Source organism: Aulostomus chinensis, chromosome 11 (assembly GCF_037954235.1).
Source record: "Aulostomus chinensis isolate RoL2024-O1b breed Wild chromosome 11, RoL_Achi_v1.0, whole genome shotgun sequence".
Taxonomy (NCBI): Eukaryota; Metazoa; Chordata; class Actinopteri; order Syngnathiformes; family Aulostomidae; genus Aulostomus; species Aulostomus chinensis.
Window position 1 is genome coordinate 20,827,350 of NC_141330.1, and position 18,398 is coordinate 20,845,747.

General features: G+C 40.8%; 1 protein-coding gene across 1 annotated transcript in view; it reads left to right on the forward strand.

Annotated features, from left to right (window-relative positions):
- Positions 1-18,398, forward strand: part of LOC147253760 (eukaryotic translation initiation factor 3 subunit H) — a 77,111-nt gene that overhangs the window by 35,665 nt on the left and 23,048 nt on the right. Inside the window, exon 3 of the mRNA XM_086217385.1 lies at positions 12,388-12,555. Within this exon, the coding sequence (XP_086073511.1) occupies positions 12,388-12,555 (168 nt within the window). The remainder of the gene's footprint in view (positions 1-12,387; positions 12,556-18,398) is intronic.

Here is an 18,398-nt window from a genome sequence, read left to right on the forward strand (position 1 = left end):
TTTGAACATTTTCTCTCATCCTTCAAGACCCTCAGAACATTTTGTACAATGATTATAAAAAAACTGAATTTTAGAAGGAAGACTGAAGCCTCTTTTTTATATGTAAAATATGGGTGAGCCTTTTTTTTTAACCGATCAAAAACTGCCTTTTTCAGACAAAAAGCTGAGAAAAAAAATGCATTTTTGTAAAAGATACTTGTGTTTATTTGTTTTTGTTCTTTCCCCTCATCCCCATATGTTTACTTTGAGAGACACTTCATCAAAAAGTGTATTTTGCCTTTCAAGTACTAACAAATACATGTCTTGAACTCAAAATGATGTTTTTACTGCTGCATCTCTTTTTTTGTGACTCAAAAAGCAAAGACAGCCAGAAACATATATTTAATTTGGAGCTAATGGAGCCCGGTAACCACCAGCTACTAACAAAAGCAAAACTGTCCACAAATGTCCAGTTACAAACTTACTTGACTCTGGAGTGACGAAGTGACTCAGAGATGAAAAATATCTAATGTTTCATGCTTTGTGGATGAAGTATCGCTTCAAGTATCAATATTTGTAACACCAGCAACACATAATATCTAAATACTTATATCTAACTAAATAGGTTTATAGTTAGAGTGCAACATAAGAAATGAATATCGCCTTCCTAGTTTCTACTGCAGGTTTTGTGACTGGAACATAAGCCCGTCTGGTTTCAGGGGTGGCCTGTGGCACAGCACAATGTTTCCACTTGTGCTGAACACCCTCTCAGAGGGGAGGTTCATGGCCAGGACACAGATATTTTTTTGCAAATGTTTGAAAATTGCTTTTAGATTCTTCCACCATTCCAGTGGATTGTCTTCACTATTTAACTTACCAGTTTGCAAGTGGATAGCACACTTGAAAGCGAGGCTACTGGTATTACTTGCTTTTCAAAGATGGACAACTTGCCACTTGTCCTTTCCATTGGACTCCAAAATATGGTGTGTCAAACAGTTAAGTTCAGCTCTGGCAAGCCAAAAATCACATTTAACTAGGTATCAAAGGATAATGATTGTTTGTGAAATTTTTTCCAACATTTGTTCATACGAAAGGGACACACCATATCCCCCCCTCTGTCAATTCCCATCTGATGCCTGACTTCCTAGTCGTCTTCTTTTGCTTCTTGTATCTTTCCGTGTTCACGCTAAAATCTGCAAAAATAATTGATTGTGCCTCTGAGCATAGTTACACCTTTTCTTTGATCTTTTTCTGCCAGGTATTAGTGGAGGGGACTAAGTATATGAGACACTGGATATGATAATTTTTAATCTTCTTTTAATCTTTTTAATCTCACTTTATCATAAGCAGCAGTTAGTGGTGCCCAGAAGCCACCGCAATGTCCCAAACCTGCTTGAGGACACAGCTGCTTAGTCAGCCTTTTTTTTTGCAAACAACAATATGTGTGTGTGTGTGTGTGTGTTCTATTCTATTATGTGTCTCATTGGCTGGGAAGGTTTGTTTTTTGAGATACAGAGGGATCGAGAACAAATAAAAGAAATCAATCCAAGGTTTATGTTGGTAGCACTTTGCAGCTCGCTCAAGGGCAATCTCTGTTAGCTCAAGGCCTAATTGGCATATTGTTTTGTGCCAGTGAGACAAAGGAAGCATGGCATAATGAATGTGAATTCGACAGAACCATGAAACACAAGGAAGGTTGGTGGAAACAGCGTTTTCACATGCTTCCATGAGGGCCTTTATCGAGTAATTTGTTTAATACACAGTGAAAGAGTGGGTGGAGTTTGAATTGACACAGACAATATTTTGTGTTTTAGAATGTCAATTTTAGTCTCAGTGGCATAGTTTTTAAACCTCTTACCATGAGGATGCAGGCTGCTGATATCGCAGCGCATTTAATCATGTTAGATCTTAAGTGTCCTTGAGAATAACTTTGCATCGCTTTCCCTCTCATTGTGTAGACACTGTTTTTACTTTGTAACTTCATTATATTTCATTCTACCATGGAAGAGCCTTGCCCTCAAAAAGGAATTCTATTGACCCGAAAATGCACAATGCATTGATGAACACCGGGTCCTCAGGAGATGATGACTCCACCGATGAGCAGTGATTTGTAATATGATGAATGAACCTTGCATTAGCCACATAATTGCACGAGTGTCGTTTTTTGCTTTTGCTCTTGGATCCAGAAGAGCAACAGGGATTGATAAACAAGAAATCAACACTGGTTAAAAAAGGAGGCCTCCAATTTACTGAAAGAAAACTGTGTTTCTAAAATGTAGTCACAGATATATGAGATAGTTAAAGCCAATTGGCCTTTTTACCATTCTTGAAATGAGTGGAGGAAAAGCAGAGTAAATGTAAGTTTCCAGCTGTCTTGAATGAATGACTGTGGACTCAATAAATTAGAGTTTGGGTACTGAGTCCCTGTGTACTTTTGTAGAGTGATGGGAAGAGGAAATGAAAAAATTTAGAAGCTATGGAACTGCAACCCTCTCCACTCGGCAAAACACGAGTAGAATAATGTGTCCTCAGAAATGTAATGTGCTGACATTTCTCTTGGCCCTGAAGTTTTAATGAAATGCCAAGATGAGCATGTTTTGTTGTCATCACTGAGCACCACCAGCAAAACAGGAGGAATTAGTCATTTGGAGCAAAATGAGCAGTTCTGGCAGCAACATCTGAAATGCTTGTTGGTATTCATAGCTGATATTGAGAGAACATTGATGGATCAATAAAAGTGTATATCTTTCTAAATGTTCTGGGGAGGCATGGTGATAGAGTGAAAAAAATCTGTTGACTTTTTAGTCGGCTAGTGAGTGTATGTAAAACTGAATCAAAAGCAAAAGCCGAGACGGGATGGATTCCCCCCATGACATGGGTCTTTACTCCATCCATTGAGGTGAGCATTTGAACCCTCACAGATGAGGGTGTCAATGACATCTTCAACAATTGTCAGGGATTCACTGGACTGTGCATCGTCTGATGAATTAAGAGGATGTTTGAGATGAGCTGTCACTGAGCAGTACAGCGTTCCCCATACATTGAACAATTTGGGGCAGATCCAAAATATTTTCCGTTTCAGAGCATACTCTTGCACTGTGCCGAAGCATGACTGTCTCCACTCCCCTGTTGATCCGAACATGTTAATGGCATCACTGAGCTGCACACTCGAGCCTGATGTTTGGCTGGGAATCCAGCTGGTTGGGATTAATGTTTCATTGAGTCACTATCGCAATTGTTTTGTGCTCCTTTTTTTGCTGACTTGCTGAGCTGTTCATTAGTTTATGCAGCTCACCTCTTCCAGCCATGCCAGGGCTAAGAGTGATCACACTAGTTAACTCAACATTAGGGGATACACATGGTTGGACATAGGGATGTAACGATTACCGGAAAAAATGATAAACCGCGGTAAAATGTGTGACGGTTACTACTACCGTTTCAAATTTTAATTACCATCAGACCGTGTTTGATTGCCGCAATCCGAAAAAGCTCGTTGTGTGAGAAGTGCAGCCGCAGGCAGCCGATCGGACACAGGCGCCCCGTGCGCATGCGCACTGCGCAGTAAACAACTTATAATCATGGCGGAGGGCAGTACTGCAGGCAGTGCTGCCGACGGGAGAACAGAGATTTTTCCACTGTCAAAAAGAACTAAGTCCGAAGTCTGGACGTACTTCGGTTTTTACCAAGACTCGGAAGGGAGACTGGTCGAAGACAGAAATCCAGTTTGCCGAAAATGCCTCAAAAAAATCTCCGCGAAGGGTGGAAACGCGTCCAGTATGATGTTGCATCTAAGTGACCACCGCCTGCAACTGTGCAACGAAGTTCATTATGCATGTTATTTTGTTTGTTTTTTTTTCTAAAATAAAACTTTGTTCAATGATTAAAGTGCGCCTATGAGTACTTTTTAAACATTTAGACATTTCAACAATGCTGTGATAATATTGATAACAGTGATAATTTTGGTCACCATTATTGTGATGTGAAATTTTCGTATCGTTACATTTCTAGTTGGACACCAAACGGATCAACCAGTGTGAGTGCAGCCTTGAAGCTGCGAGAATTACACAGTCCTGCTTTTCGCAGCCCCTCCCATCTCTGAGCACAGGGAAGACATTGTTTTCTCACCTTTCACACCTGCCTGCCATGTGTAACCACCTTAACAGGGTCAAAGTGAGCTACAGTAATGTAAGAAATGTTTCTATCTCTGACAACGATCAAAAGATTCCAAACTCGTTAGGAGCCATGATGAAAGAGCAACAACAAGGAGTGACACGGATGTAAATTGAGCAATAGCTCATGTATTAATTTTGCAATAAACCCTGTTGTACAGATTGTATGAAACAAAATAAAAAAACAAACAACCTAGTGTGCACACTTAATAAACAAAACCAACACTTCGTCGGGGCCCATAAAGTTCTGTGGTAGATGCGTGTGAGCTGGTTCAGTTCACCCGGATTGTGTGTATGAATTGTGTATGTGCGTGTGGGTGTTGTATCTGTTTGATGTCGACTCGTCCTCTCCGAGATCCGCTCCGCAGGCAGATCCCACTGCTCAGATGACTTGGATCCTCAGTGGTTCCGTCCACCTTTTAAAACCTGACCGTTGGTCTGTCTGCCTGTCTACGGCTGAGATCGCAGTTCCTGAGCCTCGCCGCGGCTCTCCGCGTGGTGCTTGATTAGCCTCTCCCTGTCCGCCAGTCCGGAGAGCAGTCCGCCCTCTCCTTCGTTCACAGATGAACACTGGTCCTTTCCCACTCTCGTTCGCTTTCCGCGTTTTTCCCGGACTTGTGGCCGCTCCACTTGTCGCGCCGAGGTCGGAAAGAGTGCGCCCGTGATCCGCCTTCACCGTGCAGACCCAGCACGGTTTCTGATTGGCCGCTCGGATTGAGATCTCGCGTGGGCTGCGCGATGCGTTCAGCTGCGTTGGGATTTCCACACTTCCCCGATGCAACCTGTGATTCTCTCTCAGTATTGTTAACCCGGTTACACATGCATTATTAAACAAATACTGTTTGAGACTATTAGGTATGTGGAAGTATCATAAGTGTAATGTGAGAATCAAAACAGTAGAGACAGCATACAGTTACAGCATTTGAACTATTTAATCACATTTTGCTTTCAGTGTTGTCATCTATTGGGATACATTTTTATCCTGCTGAAGTTAACTTGACTTCATAATTTGATTCACTACCTTTATTATATGTCTGGGTACAAGCAATGAGGCCATGTAAATATGCACTCTTGAGTTGCTGCAGAGAAGATATAAAAGTAATCAGGCCAGTTCCTGCAACACAAACTAAAAAAGGGCCTGGAAACCTCTTGTGCCTCTGTACTTCGAAGTCAATTTTTCAGAGCTGCACAGTTTCAGCTGCCATGCAGTTGCAATACAATAGCTTTATACTTTCAGAATATTGAAATATTCACAAAAATGAATAGAATGTGATTTATGCAGTTACTTTCTGTATTTCAAGTGGTACCGTGTTACGAAGGCAAAATCCCCCATACTTTGCAAGCATGGCCCCATCAGTGGTAACAAAGCAAACTGATCTCTTAACTTTTCACTTAAGCTACTCTGTCTGTGTGTGTTTGACTGTGTATGTGGAATCACAGCAGACTTTCCAGGCAAGGCCCCATCAGCCTGTCAGGGTGGTGATTAGAATGTGTTGTGACACCAAGAAACGTGCATCCTCACATTTGGACACACACACACACTCACTCTCTCTCTCTCACACACACACACACACACACACACACACCCATCCTGCTCTCTGCACTGGGATGTTGTGGCCTGCAGCAGCATGAAAGGTCTGACGCAGTTCACCTCTTGCGTCATTGAGTATTAGAATATGGACTATCCTTTGGCTTCATTGCAGAGACATACAAATGTGCATGCACACACGCACACACACACACACTGGTTGTGCCTTTAGATTATTTCTCTTAACATTGCTACCCAAGGTGAAGAGTTTAGCTTCCAGCTGTGTTGGAAAAAAAATGTGTCGCACCATACACAGGGACATGCACAGACACTCACACAAACTCCTTTTAGAAATGCTGCATGCTTGTGTATCACATCTCAAAAATTCTTTAGTTTTTGAAACACATTCACATTGTGTGCCATTTGTCTGTGGTCTAACCCACCTTTGAGTACTGTTTCCCTCTCCATTTTCTCTTTCATGCTGAACCCAAGGTTTCACACATTTAAACACACATTCATTTTGTCTCACACACTACCCCCAACACACAAAACACACATACACACACACACACACACACACACAATCAAGCAGCACCAAGAGAATGGGCAGACTCATTCCCTGTCTGGCCCCAAGACCCAGATTGATTGATAGGAAAGGCAGCAGGGCAGCAGCAATGAGGGAGGAATAGTAAACGGTGGTGCATGCTCCCACCTCTGTGCCTTGATGATAGTGTTAAATGGACTATTCTCTAGCTAACGCTGCTGTTGTGTCTACAAAATATTACCGTCTGTCTTGTTAATGCTGCCATGGGGAGCAGGAAGTTTCCTTCTGTTTTTTTTTCTATGTACACAATACAGAAAGCTCCAGAACAATCTTGTTATGTGGGGACCCAGATTTTGAGATGGTTTTGTGTGTCCTGACCAGGACCCTTGATTAAGATATTGTCTGAATTTTAATCATGTGACCCAGGATGACTGCCAAGACAGCTCTGTTTAAAAAGTTTCTCATCTTTTTTTTTTAGCTTAGTCGTCCTACGACTTTGTGTTTCTTTTCGAAGATTTTTCTTTGGAATGGACTGCTGCTATTTGGTCAGACACCTGGGAGGTACCAAGCTGAAGTAGATTCATGTGGGCAGAGTGGCTCCATTGAAGCAGAGGGTTAACTGCTTTACCTAAAGTAACCTGAAACTCCATGGTGATGCTGAAAGGAAAACATCAATATATCTGTCACCAATCCGAGCAGTCCAGCCAAAACACAAAAAACTCCATATCCTGCTTTTTCCTATTTTCATACTGCTGATCAATGAAGTTGAAAGACAAGTGGATTTTCATACATGTGCAAAAATCCCATCTTATTTCATGTTTCTTTTGGGAGCAGGATCATCTATTGACAATGCAAATACATGCGATTTTTTTTTTTTAATTCGACTTCTAACACAATCAATTTTATTCTTCTTCAGTATTGCACTGAAATAAACCTGAAATTCTCAGTCATCCAGGTCACAGTCATCCATGTAAGCAACAGGACTGGGTTATAGATGCTAGAAGACATTTCACCTCTTAAGTCCTAACTGAGTGCACGAGGGTCCCAGGTATAGCCTTGTTATCAAGGTCACTGATACCCTTTTGGTTCTTTAGTGCTCCTTGCTGTTCAAAGTTGTTAGACTTGATGGAGTCACCCAAGGCCACATGTAAACAACCGTATTTGGAGTCAGATGAGTTCATGTGAATGTTTGTTAAAGCTCCTGGGAAGGGATTAAAGGACAACATTGGACAATGGATGAAGTGAAATGGCCTGGGCAGCATGGCAGGGACATGTATCATGATAAGATGTTTAATTTCAGTCAAACAATAATTGTTTATCATGAGGGAAAGGGTTCAGTTGAACTGTTTTTTTTCATATCTATCAGCTACTTTTCTAAGATCAACAATCATAAAATCACAAAAATATTCGTTTTCGCACTTTTCAACCTTCCTGTTGTATTACAAGTAGACCAGATTACTTTGGTTTAACATGTCCTCGCATTGTTTTTCTAATTATAAAATGATAAAAAAACAGAATATATGTGAAAGCACCTCTCTGACCCAGGAACGCTGTACAAAAACATTAGTAATGTAAAATGCAAAAAAAAAAAATCCATATGCTGACATCCAAAGAAATATTTGCAAATTAATTCCACCTTTGACCACAGTGTGGGTTGTGGTGGCAGGGTGGCACTGTCTTTTTAACTCAAAAAAGAAAATGGTGTCTGTGGTATTGTTTAGCATAAAATTACGAAATAAATCAACAATGCCGCTCATCAGTCATAGCACTATATGTATGTCAGTTTTTTTGTGGCCATGTGTAATTTCAACACTATTTCTCGCTATTGTTGAATTATCTGTTGCCGCTTTATATTTCATTGTCTTTTGTTCATTGTGCCTTTTGTTAAAAATTTAGAACTGTATTTTGGCAGCAGCAGTTATTTCTATAGTTGTGATCTTTCAGCCATTTACAGGGAACTGTTCTTTGGGTTAGATGTGTGGTGGAAGAGCCGGCTGGTTTGTTGCTGGCCCGTTGTCTCACTTGCTCAGCTATCTGCATCTCAGTTAGGTTATCAGGCTGCATGTCTGTCTTCTGTCTATTTCTTCCTGACCTGGTATGTAGTTGTTTTTTTAGTCTGTTTGTCTGCTCAAGTCTCCAGCAGAAGCAGACATCACACAGATTGACATTATTAGCCGTTCACCTTTCTGCCTTCAGAAATAAAAAAAAAACCCAAAACAGCCCTGCTTTCTTTTTTTAGACACTTCTCTCATTTACTGAATTAAATAATCTTTCATTTTTCTGAGTGCATATTCACCATTGTCTTTGGTCAGTGCTCTTCCAATTCCTCATCTACAATCTGCTCTCAGTTCATGTAGATACTGTTTTAAAATCAGCGTGGGTCACTTGCCTGCTCAGTTGACCCACCAGCTCTGGGAAAACAATGTACAGTTTCATGTTTTTTTCATTTTTACATCATCCTTTGCACTATAACTCTTCGCACCTGGGAAATTGATTAATAACTAACACCAATATCCATCCATTAGTTTTGGAATTCACAAAAACTGACTATATTTAATCTTAAAATGCCTCCTGTACACACAATAGAATTTAAATATTTACATCCATATTTGATCAAAACTTTTAATTACTCAAAAGAGGAGAAAAGCCAATGCATTCTAAATGTTTTTCAGTGTCAGACATTTTTGTAGTTCTGATAATGCACACACTCCTGCATTTGTGCAATGTTCTGTATAGCCTTTATCTCATCTGTACTCTGAAGCGTCATACCCTTATTCATATGGCCAATTATTTTTTTAACCTAACCCTTCAAATCAATAACTTTTCGGCATTTCTATTTCCTCTGTATTAACAGATATGTTCTCTTTTTGCATTGTATTTTAACACAGAGCTGCACACCGTGTTTCGCATAATGAAACAAGTTGATGACTACAATCAAGCCAAACACTTCTGTTACCATGACTACAGTTGTCGGAAGGCACCTCCCTGTCTTTAATTACTGTTTAATTTTGGTAGAATTCACAGGATTATAGAACCAGGCTCCTTGTCTGTCTGCCTTCACCTACTGAGGTGCAGTGATTGTGATGGGCTCTTAGACGTAATGTTGGGTGAGAGTGAGAGCCTCATTTTATGTAACTGACAAGAACAGGTCGGCATGAACTCTCTCCACGGTGCTTGTAAGTGCTGATTTAGAGATGGTAGGCAAGCGGTCAGATTGTGCTCATGACTTTTAATGACTAGCATGTTCTTACATTTACATTTTAAACACCGATCCTTGTCCCTATATGTTTTTTCTTCTTATCGCCACAGCTAAAAGTTTGCAGCATAGAATAACACGAGTGCAGAGATTAAAAGTACAGGCAAAATGTTGATTATCCCCATGCTCACTGAAAATCTAAGAGGCTTGGCTACAAGCATGATTTGTGTCATTGCAAATATTTTGAAAGCTAATCCCGGTCTAATATTCCATATGCCAAATATGAGGTGGAAATTTGTTGCCTCAAGCACACAGACATTTAGAATGGATTTAGGAGTAGGAGATATCTGAACTCACGAAAGGATGTGCATTTTCACATTTACTGGGATTTTCAGAATTTTGAATGGTAAATATATTCTGCCTGTCTGCACAAACTCTTTCTATGCATTACAATGAATACACATGTGGAGGTGATCCGCACATGACCTCCATAAAGTCTTGAAGATTAAAGACAGTAGAAAAAAAAAACAGATTCCATAAACTAAACCTCTTGTCATGCATTTTGCATACAAAATGAGTTTGGAATTTTAACTTAAAAACCCTGTATTTACCATATTGAGGTGGAGTGAATCATGCTTTCTGTATAAGGTTATGATTTAAAGGTACATGTTCTTAAACGATATCACACACTCACACTCAACAATATACACAACAAGGCTGTAAAGGAGTGCCACATAACCTAGACAGGAACTGATAGGGGTTCCAGCTTCTGTCGTCAATCCTCCAGCCTTCAGCTTTCACTTCAGAGACAAATCACATTGCGCACAATTTCCCTGCTAATGATAGGGTGCTGGTGCAGGTATCCTCAGAAGCACTTGAAAGGTAGCTACCCCTGCTGATGGGCGTAAATGTTTAGAGACAGATAATAGCAGTTAGGCTGCAGGCTGCCTTCCTTGTCCACTGAGGTGTGTGTTTCTCAGAGTCTGCTGCTAGCCTGCCCCTGGGCAGACTTCTCTCAAACACACTCACTCCTCCTCGTGCTTTTGCTCACACTGTCATTTACCTCAGCCTTCCCATGCTTTAATTCTTCTGCCTCCAGTTACTCAACATGACACTTGTATCTTTTCTCACCTGTTTCCCCAAGCAGTATGAGATAAAGTGAGCACACATACATTCTGTGGGTTTTCTATTAAGCTTAAAATCCCAGTTAAGAAACCTACAATGTCTGCACCTGTCACCTCCTCCGGTGGTGGTGAAGATGTCCTTCTTCCTCCTCATATACTGTAGCTCTCTCAATTCTCATCCTCCCACATCTGCTCTTCTTGCTTTTGTCTGGCTGACCATGTCAGTCACCAAATAAAAGGCTGGATTAAATGGGTAGATCTCTACCTGCAGTCCATCCCTGTACAAAGGGCTATGAATAGGGCTTTTCTACTTGTGTGTCCCCATGTAACACTCCATTTCAGACACCTCTGTGCTGCCACTGTTTTCCTGCAGGAGAAGAATGTTTAACCATGGGAGACAGGCTTGGAAATTAGCACATGCCAAGTGAGAAAGATTTGGTGTTGTGGCAAGTGAATGCTAATTTTCTCTGTGTATGTGTGCGTTCATGAGAGATGGATAAAGAGTGGTCACAGTTTTAAGGGTTTAAATATTAATATTACAAAATTCAATAGCTTAAATGATCATGCTGAATATTTTTAATCTTATTATATTTTTCACATATAATGGTCACATGACCAGTTAAATAATAGGCTGGTCAAATAATTGAGTGAAGCATGTGGCCAAATAATTTTATAGTAATGTCAGATTTGCAGCCTGCTTTCTGTGAAGAGCACCGCAGAGGCAGTGAACAAAGGAGTTAGAGGTGTGTATGTGTTTGGGGTTTTTTGGTTACATGGTTAAAAATTGCATGCAAATTAACTGGAAGCAGCATTGTATATTGCAGAAGACTCGACCAACACCCGATTGCAGTTCAGAGTCTCTTTGAGAGTGTACCGTGAAATGCCCCGGAGGTGGCCAGCTGAAATATTAATATATTTTTCTGAAATCACTCCCAGCTCTACATAACGTTGCGACCAGGGGTCGAATCCAGGCCATTAGAAAGCTTCCAATAGAGAACTGTCACCACTGTAATAAGGTGACATGGGTCATCCCTTTTTTCCTGGTCCTTTCTTCTCAACATTTTTCTTCTTTACACTCCTTGGTTCCAATGTGATGCTTTTATTTCTCTCTTCAACTCCCCATCTTCTTGGCTCTCTCTTTTGCCACATTTTCCCTCCTCCCTTCTTTCTACATCTCCAGTTTATTCTTGTTAACAACTCCAGCAGGAGAGAGATGTGTGTTACAGACTGGGGTCTGGGGGGGCCCCAGCTGCCCAATAATACCCTGATTTATCAACCTCCTACAGCTAGCCTGTATGGAGATGCTGTTTCTTCGCATGCTGAGACTGTTACTTACAGCCAGCGTGGCAGGCTGTTTGTATTTCTGGCCGCACGTCCTTAGGATGTGTCTTGCACAATGAATTTTCTCTCCTCCTAATGTATGGAGTCTTCTCTTTACCAGCTGAAACCTGTGTGTATCTATCCATCTGTTTTTTTTCCCAGCCAGGAAATATTTAGGCTCATGAGGAATGAAGCCTTGGTTGCTTATTTTAGAAATCTGTACCACAATCACCGAATGGCAGAAGATGAAGCCTTCTTCTTTGTTTCAGTTTATTTCTCCCTCGCATCCTTGTTGCTCTTTTTTCAGTACAATTCTTGTGTTTCTCACATCTTCTCCCTCTCTTCCTCTGTTTGTACACCATGTCCAGTTCCAGATGGAGACCAGATATTCACAGATCCAAAAAAAAGCCCAAAACACCCACTCTCAATTAAGTTCATTCTGAACTAATTTTCTCTCTCTCTCCCCCCCCCCGTCCTGTTCCCCTGACAATGATTTCCTCTCCTTTCCTACCTCTCTCTGCTTCTAGTCCAGTACCAGATGGAGATGATGCGTTCCCTGCGTCACGTCAACATTGACCATCTGCATGTGGGATGGTACCAGTCCACCTACTATGGCTCCTTTGTCAGCCGAGCACTGCTCGACTCCCAGTTCAGCTACCAGCATGCCATTGAGGAGTCTGTTGTACTGATCTATGGTAAGTAGACCTAACCAGACTTCACAAAGAAAAAATATGTTTTGAACGTTTCTTTTCAGGTAGCCCGCTGCAAGTACACAAATAAAGTCAACTTTGCATTTGCTGGTATACCTACATCAGAGAAATGTTAAAAGAGAGGACCTGTGGAGGATGGTTTTGCATCCAGGTGTTGACTGGGCAGTATACAGAAACCCTTGTAGGCTTTACACAGTTTTCTTGAAAATCTGGGTCAGTGCTCAGCATGAAACCCTTTTGATATTTACTCATGATGTTGCCAAAAAAGGGAACCCTTATAAGAGTGTTCCAAACACTGAGACAGGTTCAACCATCAGTCAGTATTGGGAATGGTCTTGCAGTTTGGCCTAAGTCTTGGCCAATCCTGTGCCATTATTACCAGGGAATGTTTTATTGATGTTGTTGTGAAGGAACCTGTTTCAAGGCTGTCGCACCAATTTGTTACCAGGTAGTGCCCCTTCAAAACAAACTGATACTGAACTGCCAGTGGAGGTATTTGCTCCTTTGCATGTCAAAGGAGGTACACGTCAAAGTACACATTGAGTACGGCCATTGTGTATCGAGCTCTGTTCATGTCAAACCCTAATCAAGTCAAGTCAATTTTATTTATATAGCACCAAATCACAACAAAAGTTATCTCAAGACACTTTACAAGTAGAAAAGCACTAGCACCACACTTCTTCAATGAATTTACACCATACAATTCTCCATGAGGGTTAGGGTTAGGGTTAGGGTGGCAGCTTTAGCCTCTTCAGGTCTGTAGCCTCCTCCAGCAGCACCCGGGATCAGGGAATTGGGGAAGCTCAAAGGCTCCAGAGAAGAAGATGAGCTAAGCCTATAGCACCCCTAACTTTCAGCGTTATTAAGTCTGCTCTTAAATGTAGAGAGGGTGTCTGCATCCTGGCCTGAAACTGGGAGATGGTTCCTCAGGAGCGGAGCCTGATAGCTGCAGGCTCTGGCTTCCATTCTACTTTTAGAAACTCTAGGGACCACAAGTGACCATGCATCCTGGAAGCGAAGGGTTCTACTTGGATAATGGGAGACTATGAGCTCCTTCAGATATGAAGGTGCCTGATTGTGGAGGACTTTGTATGTTAGAAGAAGAATTTTGAATTCTATTCTGAATACAGGAGTGAAATGGTCTCTTCTACTAGTTCTCGTCAACATGCTGGCAGCAGCGTTTTGGACCAGCTGTAGAGTCTTTAGGGAATTATTTGTACAGCCTGATAGGAGGGAATTGCAGTAATCCAGCCTGGAAGTGACAAAAGCATGGACATATTTTTCTGCATCTTTTTGAGACAGGATGTGCCTGATCTTAGCAATGTTATGTAGATGAAAGAAAGCAGTCCTAGAAATTTGCTTAATGTTGGAGTTAAAGGACAGATTCTGATCAAAGATAACTCCTAGGTTCCTTACCGTGGTGCTGGGGGCCAGGTTGATGTCATCCAGGGCCCAGCACATCAATTTCAATTTTATCAGAGTTTAATAAAAGAAAATTGTGGGCCATCCATGTTTTTATTTCCTTTAGATAGGCCTCCAGTTTAGTCAGCTGATTTGTTTCATGTGTCATCTGCATAACAATGAAAATTAGGGATTGTTTCCATAGACTCGCTTTGGCTCGGGTTGGTACAGCTCGGTACGGGTACGTTTCCACTTTTACTGAGTACCACGTCTGCATGGTGGACCTTCCGAGAGTTCCCTGGCGTAATTTGTTTGCGACACAACAACAACAATGGACGACATGGAGACAGCATTATGCCTGTTGCTCGGTCAGTGGTTTTTGCTTAAACTAAATGTAAGGAAGGACACACAGGCAAGATTTCAAGTGGTGAAAACAGAACACCCAAGAAAAGTATTAAAAGACTTTACCAAGTGACCGACCAGTATTCCGCCAAGGCCAAGATGATACGAAGTAGACGACGTAATCGAGTAAGTTACCCAATCAGCGGCCCGCTATGTGTTTACATCACATTTCAGTCCCCGCTTGGCTTGCTTGGAACCCCAACGGAGCAGGGACCAAAATGGTAACAGTTCGTACCATGTTGGGGCCAGTGGAAATGTGTCAGCTGATGGCAGGAGGAGTAGAATTTTCTCTCTAATAAGTAGAATTTTGTCATTAAAAAAGTCAGTGAAGTCATTGCTACACAGGGAAACAGGAATACTTGACTCAGTAGAGCTGTGGCTCTCTGTCAGTCTGGCTACAGTACTGAAGAGAAACCTGAGTTTGTCCTTATTTTCCTTTATTAATGCTGAGTTATAGGCAGCTCTAGTTCTACGAAGGGCTTTCCCATAAGCTATCTTGCCAGATTACGTGCGATTCTTCCAGTTTGGGGCAGTGGCATATCCTCTCCAGTTTTTAAGTTTTATTTTGTTTAAGCTGTCTGGTTTCATAATTGTACCAAAGTGCTTGTTTCCTTGGTTTCATAGTTTTCTTTTTAGTGGGGCAATAGAGCACAAAGTTGTTCATAAGGTGCCTGTTGCACTATCGATACAATGATCAGTTTGGTAGGGACTAAGGTTGACAGCAGCGTCCTCTGTTATAATGGGACATGACACTGAATTTAGTGCCAATGGAATCGCTTCCTTAAATCTAGCTTTGGCTTGATCAGACAAACATCTGGAAACTACAGTTTTCCTGAGTGGACTTTTGTTGATAACTACTGATTAATTGATGGTCAGGTAAAAGAGAGTTCTGTGAAAATACAACTCGATGTTTGGCTTCAATTCCATGCTTCAGGACAATTTTGAGGATGTAGTTATGACATTGAGTTGGTTCATGAACAGACTGATGGAAACCAATTGAGTCTAGAGGAGAGATAATTCCAGCACCCAGACTGTCGTTATCAACATCCACATGAATGTTGAAGTCAGCTACAATAATGACTTTATCTGATTTGAGAACTAAACTGGATATAAACTCTGAGAATTCAGATAAGAATTCAGAGTAAGCAGTTCTGCCATTCACCGATGACAAAGATTCATGCAGGTGGATTATGCTATGATGCTCTCAGTAGCACCAGAATAACAAAATGCATAAACAAATTAATGTAGAGACATCATGAATTCTTCATACACTTTGTCAACATAATCAATTTTCTCTCTCCTGCAGAAGAAAATTGCACCGATGCTGAGAAGTTGATTACAGGCATTAAATGGTCATATGCACGTTTCATTCATGATTGAACAATCACAAGTCAAATTTAGTCTTTTTGATCAAAGGGTGTCTAAGAATAGGACTGCCACTGGGAAGTCTTATGATTTTCTACTGATTTTCATATCCAGATGGTCCCAGCAATAAATCAGTGTGACAGATGTTGGAAAAGATTAGTTGAGCTTCGTACAAATATCTAACATCAATATGGTTCGATTTAGATTTATATTTTAAGATAAATCTTGAAAGTGTCTTCAGTTGGTATCAAGTGTGTTCAAAATAGACTGGAAAAGTTTTGAAAAAAAATTCAAAGCTGTGAAACAACAAATAAGCAGGGAGCATGAGCGGGAGATATGCTGCTCCCCCTGCGTCAATGTCGGGGGGGAAAAGAAGTGGTTTGTAACACAGTGTTTCACAGGGATCGCACACATAAATCTGCTGCCCTGCCAAGGCCAACAGCAGCAATAGGAAGGACTGCAGAAACAAGGGAAACGGACAGAATCAACAAGGTAGCAGGTAGCCACTAATCTGTAACTTGAACACGTACATTATGTCCTTGTACATGCTTCACAGTGAAACCCTTTCAAGTAAAACTTCAGAGCCCAATTCAACACTCTGCATCATCTTCACAAAATGCTAAAAAAGTTGGTTGGGGTGTGTATGTGCCAGGCAAGAGTTGTTCAGCGACATCATCCAGACAGACAAAAATGAGGTTGAGTACTTTTCCCTTTCATTATCCCCTGAAGTCTACATTTGTATACCAGATTGAGCCCCAGTCAAGTATGGTCCCCATATCAAGGTGAGTGAATGCTGTGTCTCAATCAGAATATATTGGAACATGAGGACCTGTGGGTCGCTGCAGAGCCAATAAGAGGGTGGTAACACTTACACAGGGTGTATCTGTGATGCATTCCAGCTCTGTCATGGCTGCTGGAGTTAATTGACTCTCGACAATGTTCATGATTCCACTTGGAGATCCAGAGTTCAGATGCGGCTTTTCACTCGGCTGCATGGAAAATACACTCCTCTGCTTATTTTTGACCGAAGCTGCATCAAACTCCACTAAGCAGACTGAGTCAGGCAGGAAGTCAGCGAAGCCTGTCACTCTTCAAAATAAAATATGGTGCAGGCTTTGTTTCAGATTGGGAATGTCCTGATCACCTTTCTGTGCATTTGGCCAATCTTTGGCAGTTAATAATCACTTTTTTTGATTTACTGTAGCAGCTAGTTTAGTTGTTTTTTAGTTTGTTCACAGTGAACTACAAAAAGCTCCCATTGAGCAATGCAACAAATATTCTAATGTAAGAACATTTGAATCAGACAATATGATAATTTCATATTTTTGGTGAATTAACACAATTATTAACAGACTGACAAAAATATTAAGCTTATTCAATGTGATTGGACTATTAAATAAAGAGAACTGTCTCAGAGCAATAATGCAGATCTACCAATCTGATATTTCCAATGAAAATCTTACAATTGTGATTTGCAGCAGTTGGTACTGACCTTTTTGAGGAAAACAGAGCCAAAGATCTTAGCCTGCCACCCAGACAAGGAAGTGAAAACAGTAACCTTAATAGATAGATAGATAGAACTTTATTGATCCCACAACGGGGAAATTTGTGTGACCAGTATGACTGTCTTCAACATATTTCATTGCATGAACAAACACTTTTCGACTAGTGTGGGAATACAGAAAATTATCCATAAAACTAGCAGACTACAGAAACCAACAGATCATAGTCTTAGAGAAGATCTTTACAACAGTTTGGGCCTGGATTCTGTTTGACTCTGAAACCGAACTCACATCCGACACCCATGCAGGGTGCCAGCTACTACCCACTTGTCGGCTATAACTGAAAAAGCCTCTTAGATGAAAAGTATAACCTTTAGGGTCTTTGTTCACATTTCATTTAGGGCTTAACAAACTTGATTTTAAATCAAAATCATAATTTGAGATATGGAGATTAGCCAATCACAACAGCTGTGATTGATCAAGTTACTTTATTATACTGCTTGAGAGTTTTTCATTATGTGACAGTCATGCTAACCAATCAGACCTATATGTTCCTCACCCATCAGTCATTGCTAACTACTCAGAAGTAGACCCAAGGCCATTTACGTATACACACATCAACAATGATTCACAAAGTGGTGCGAAGTCTGCCTGAAACAGAAGAAGATGCTACACCATGGATGCCCAATAGAGAGCAGAAATGAGACTGCAATAAGTAAGAGAAACATGACTAAAAAAATGCTAATCCTGTCTTTTTATAAATGATAGTGCTACGCAAGACTGAGGACAAACTCACAAATCTGCTTCGATTAATTTCTTTCTTTCTTTACATTTCTCTACATTCTACCTGTTAATATTAGGGTTTTGTTCTTATTTATACTTTCTTTATGAAAAGAAAGGGATTAACACATTCTTAAACCCCAATCTTAAATACTCATCCTGCAGTACAATATAAAGAGAAGATAATAGTTTGATGGTATCATGTGGTAACGCTCCATCACCTTTTACAGCTGCTACCCAGTGACTATTGAAGTTTGAAATTTTTCTGATAGATATTTTGATTGCGATTTGATTTGCCCTTTTAGTCTCCAGTTACATTTTTTTCCCCCAAATCATTCAGCAAATGGTAATGGTAAATAAACCAAATAACAACTGGAA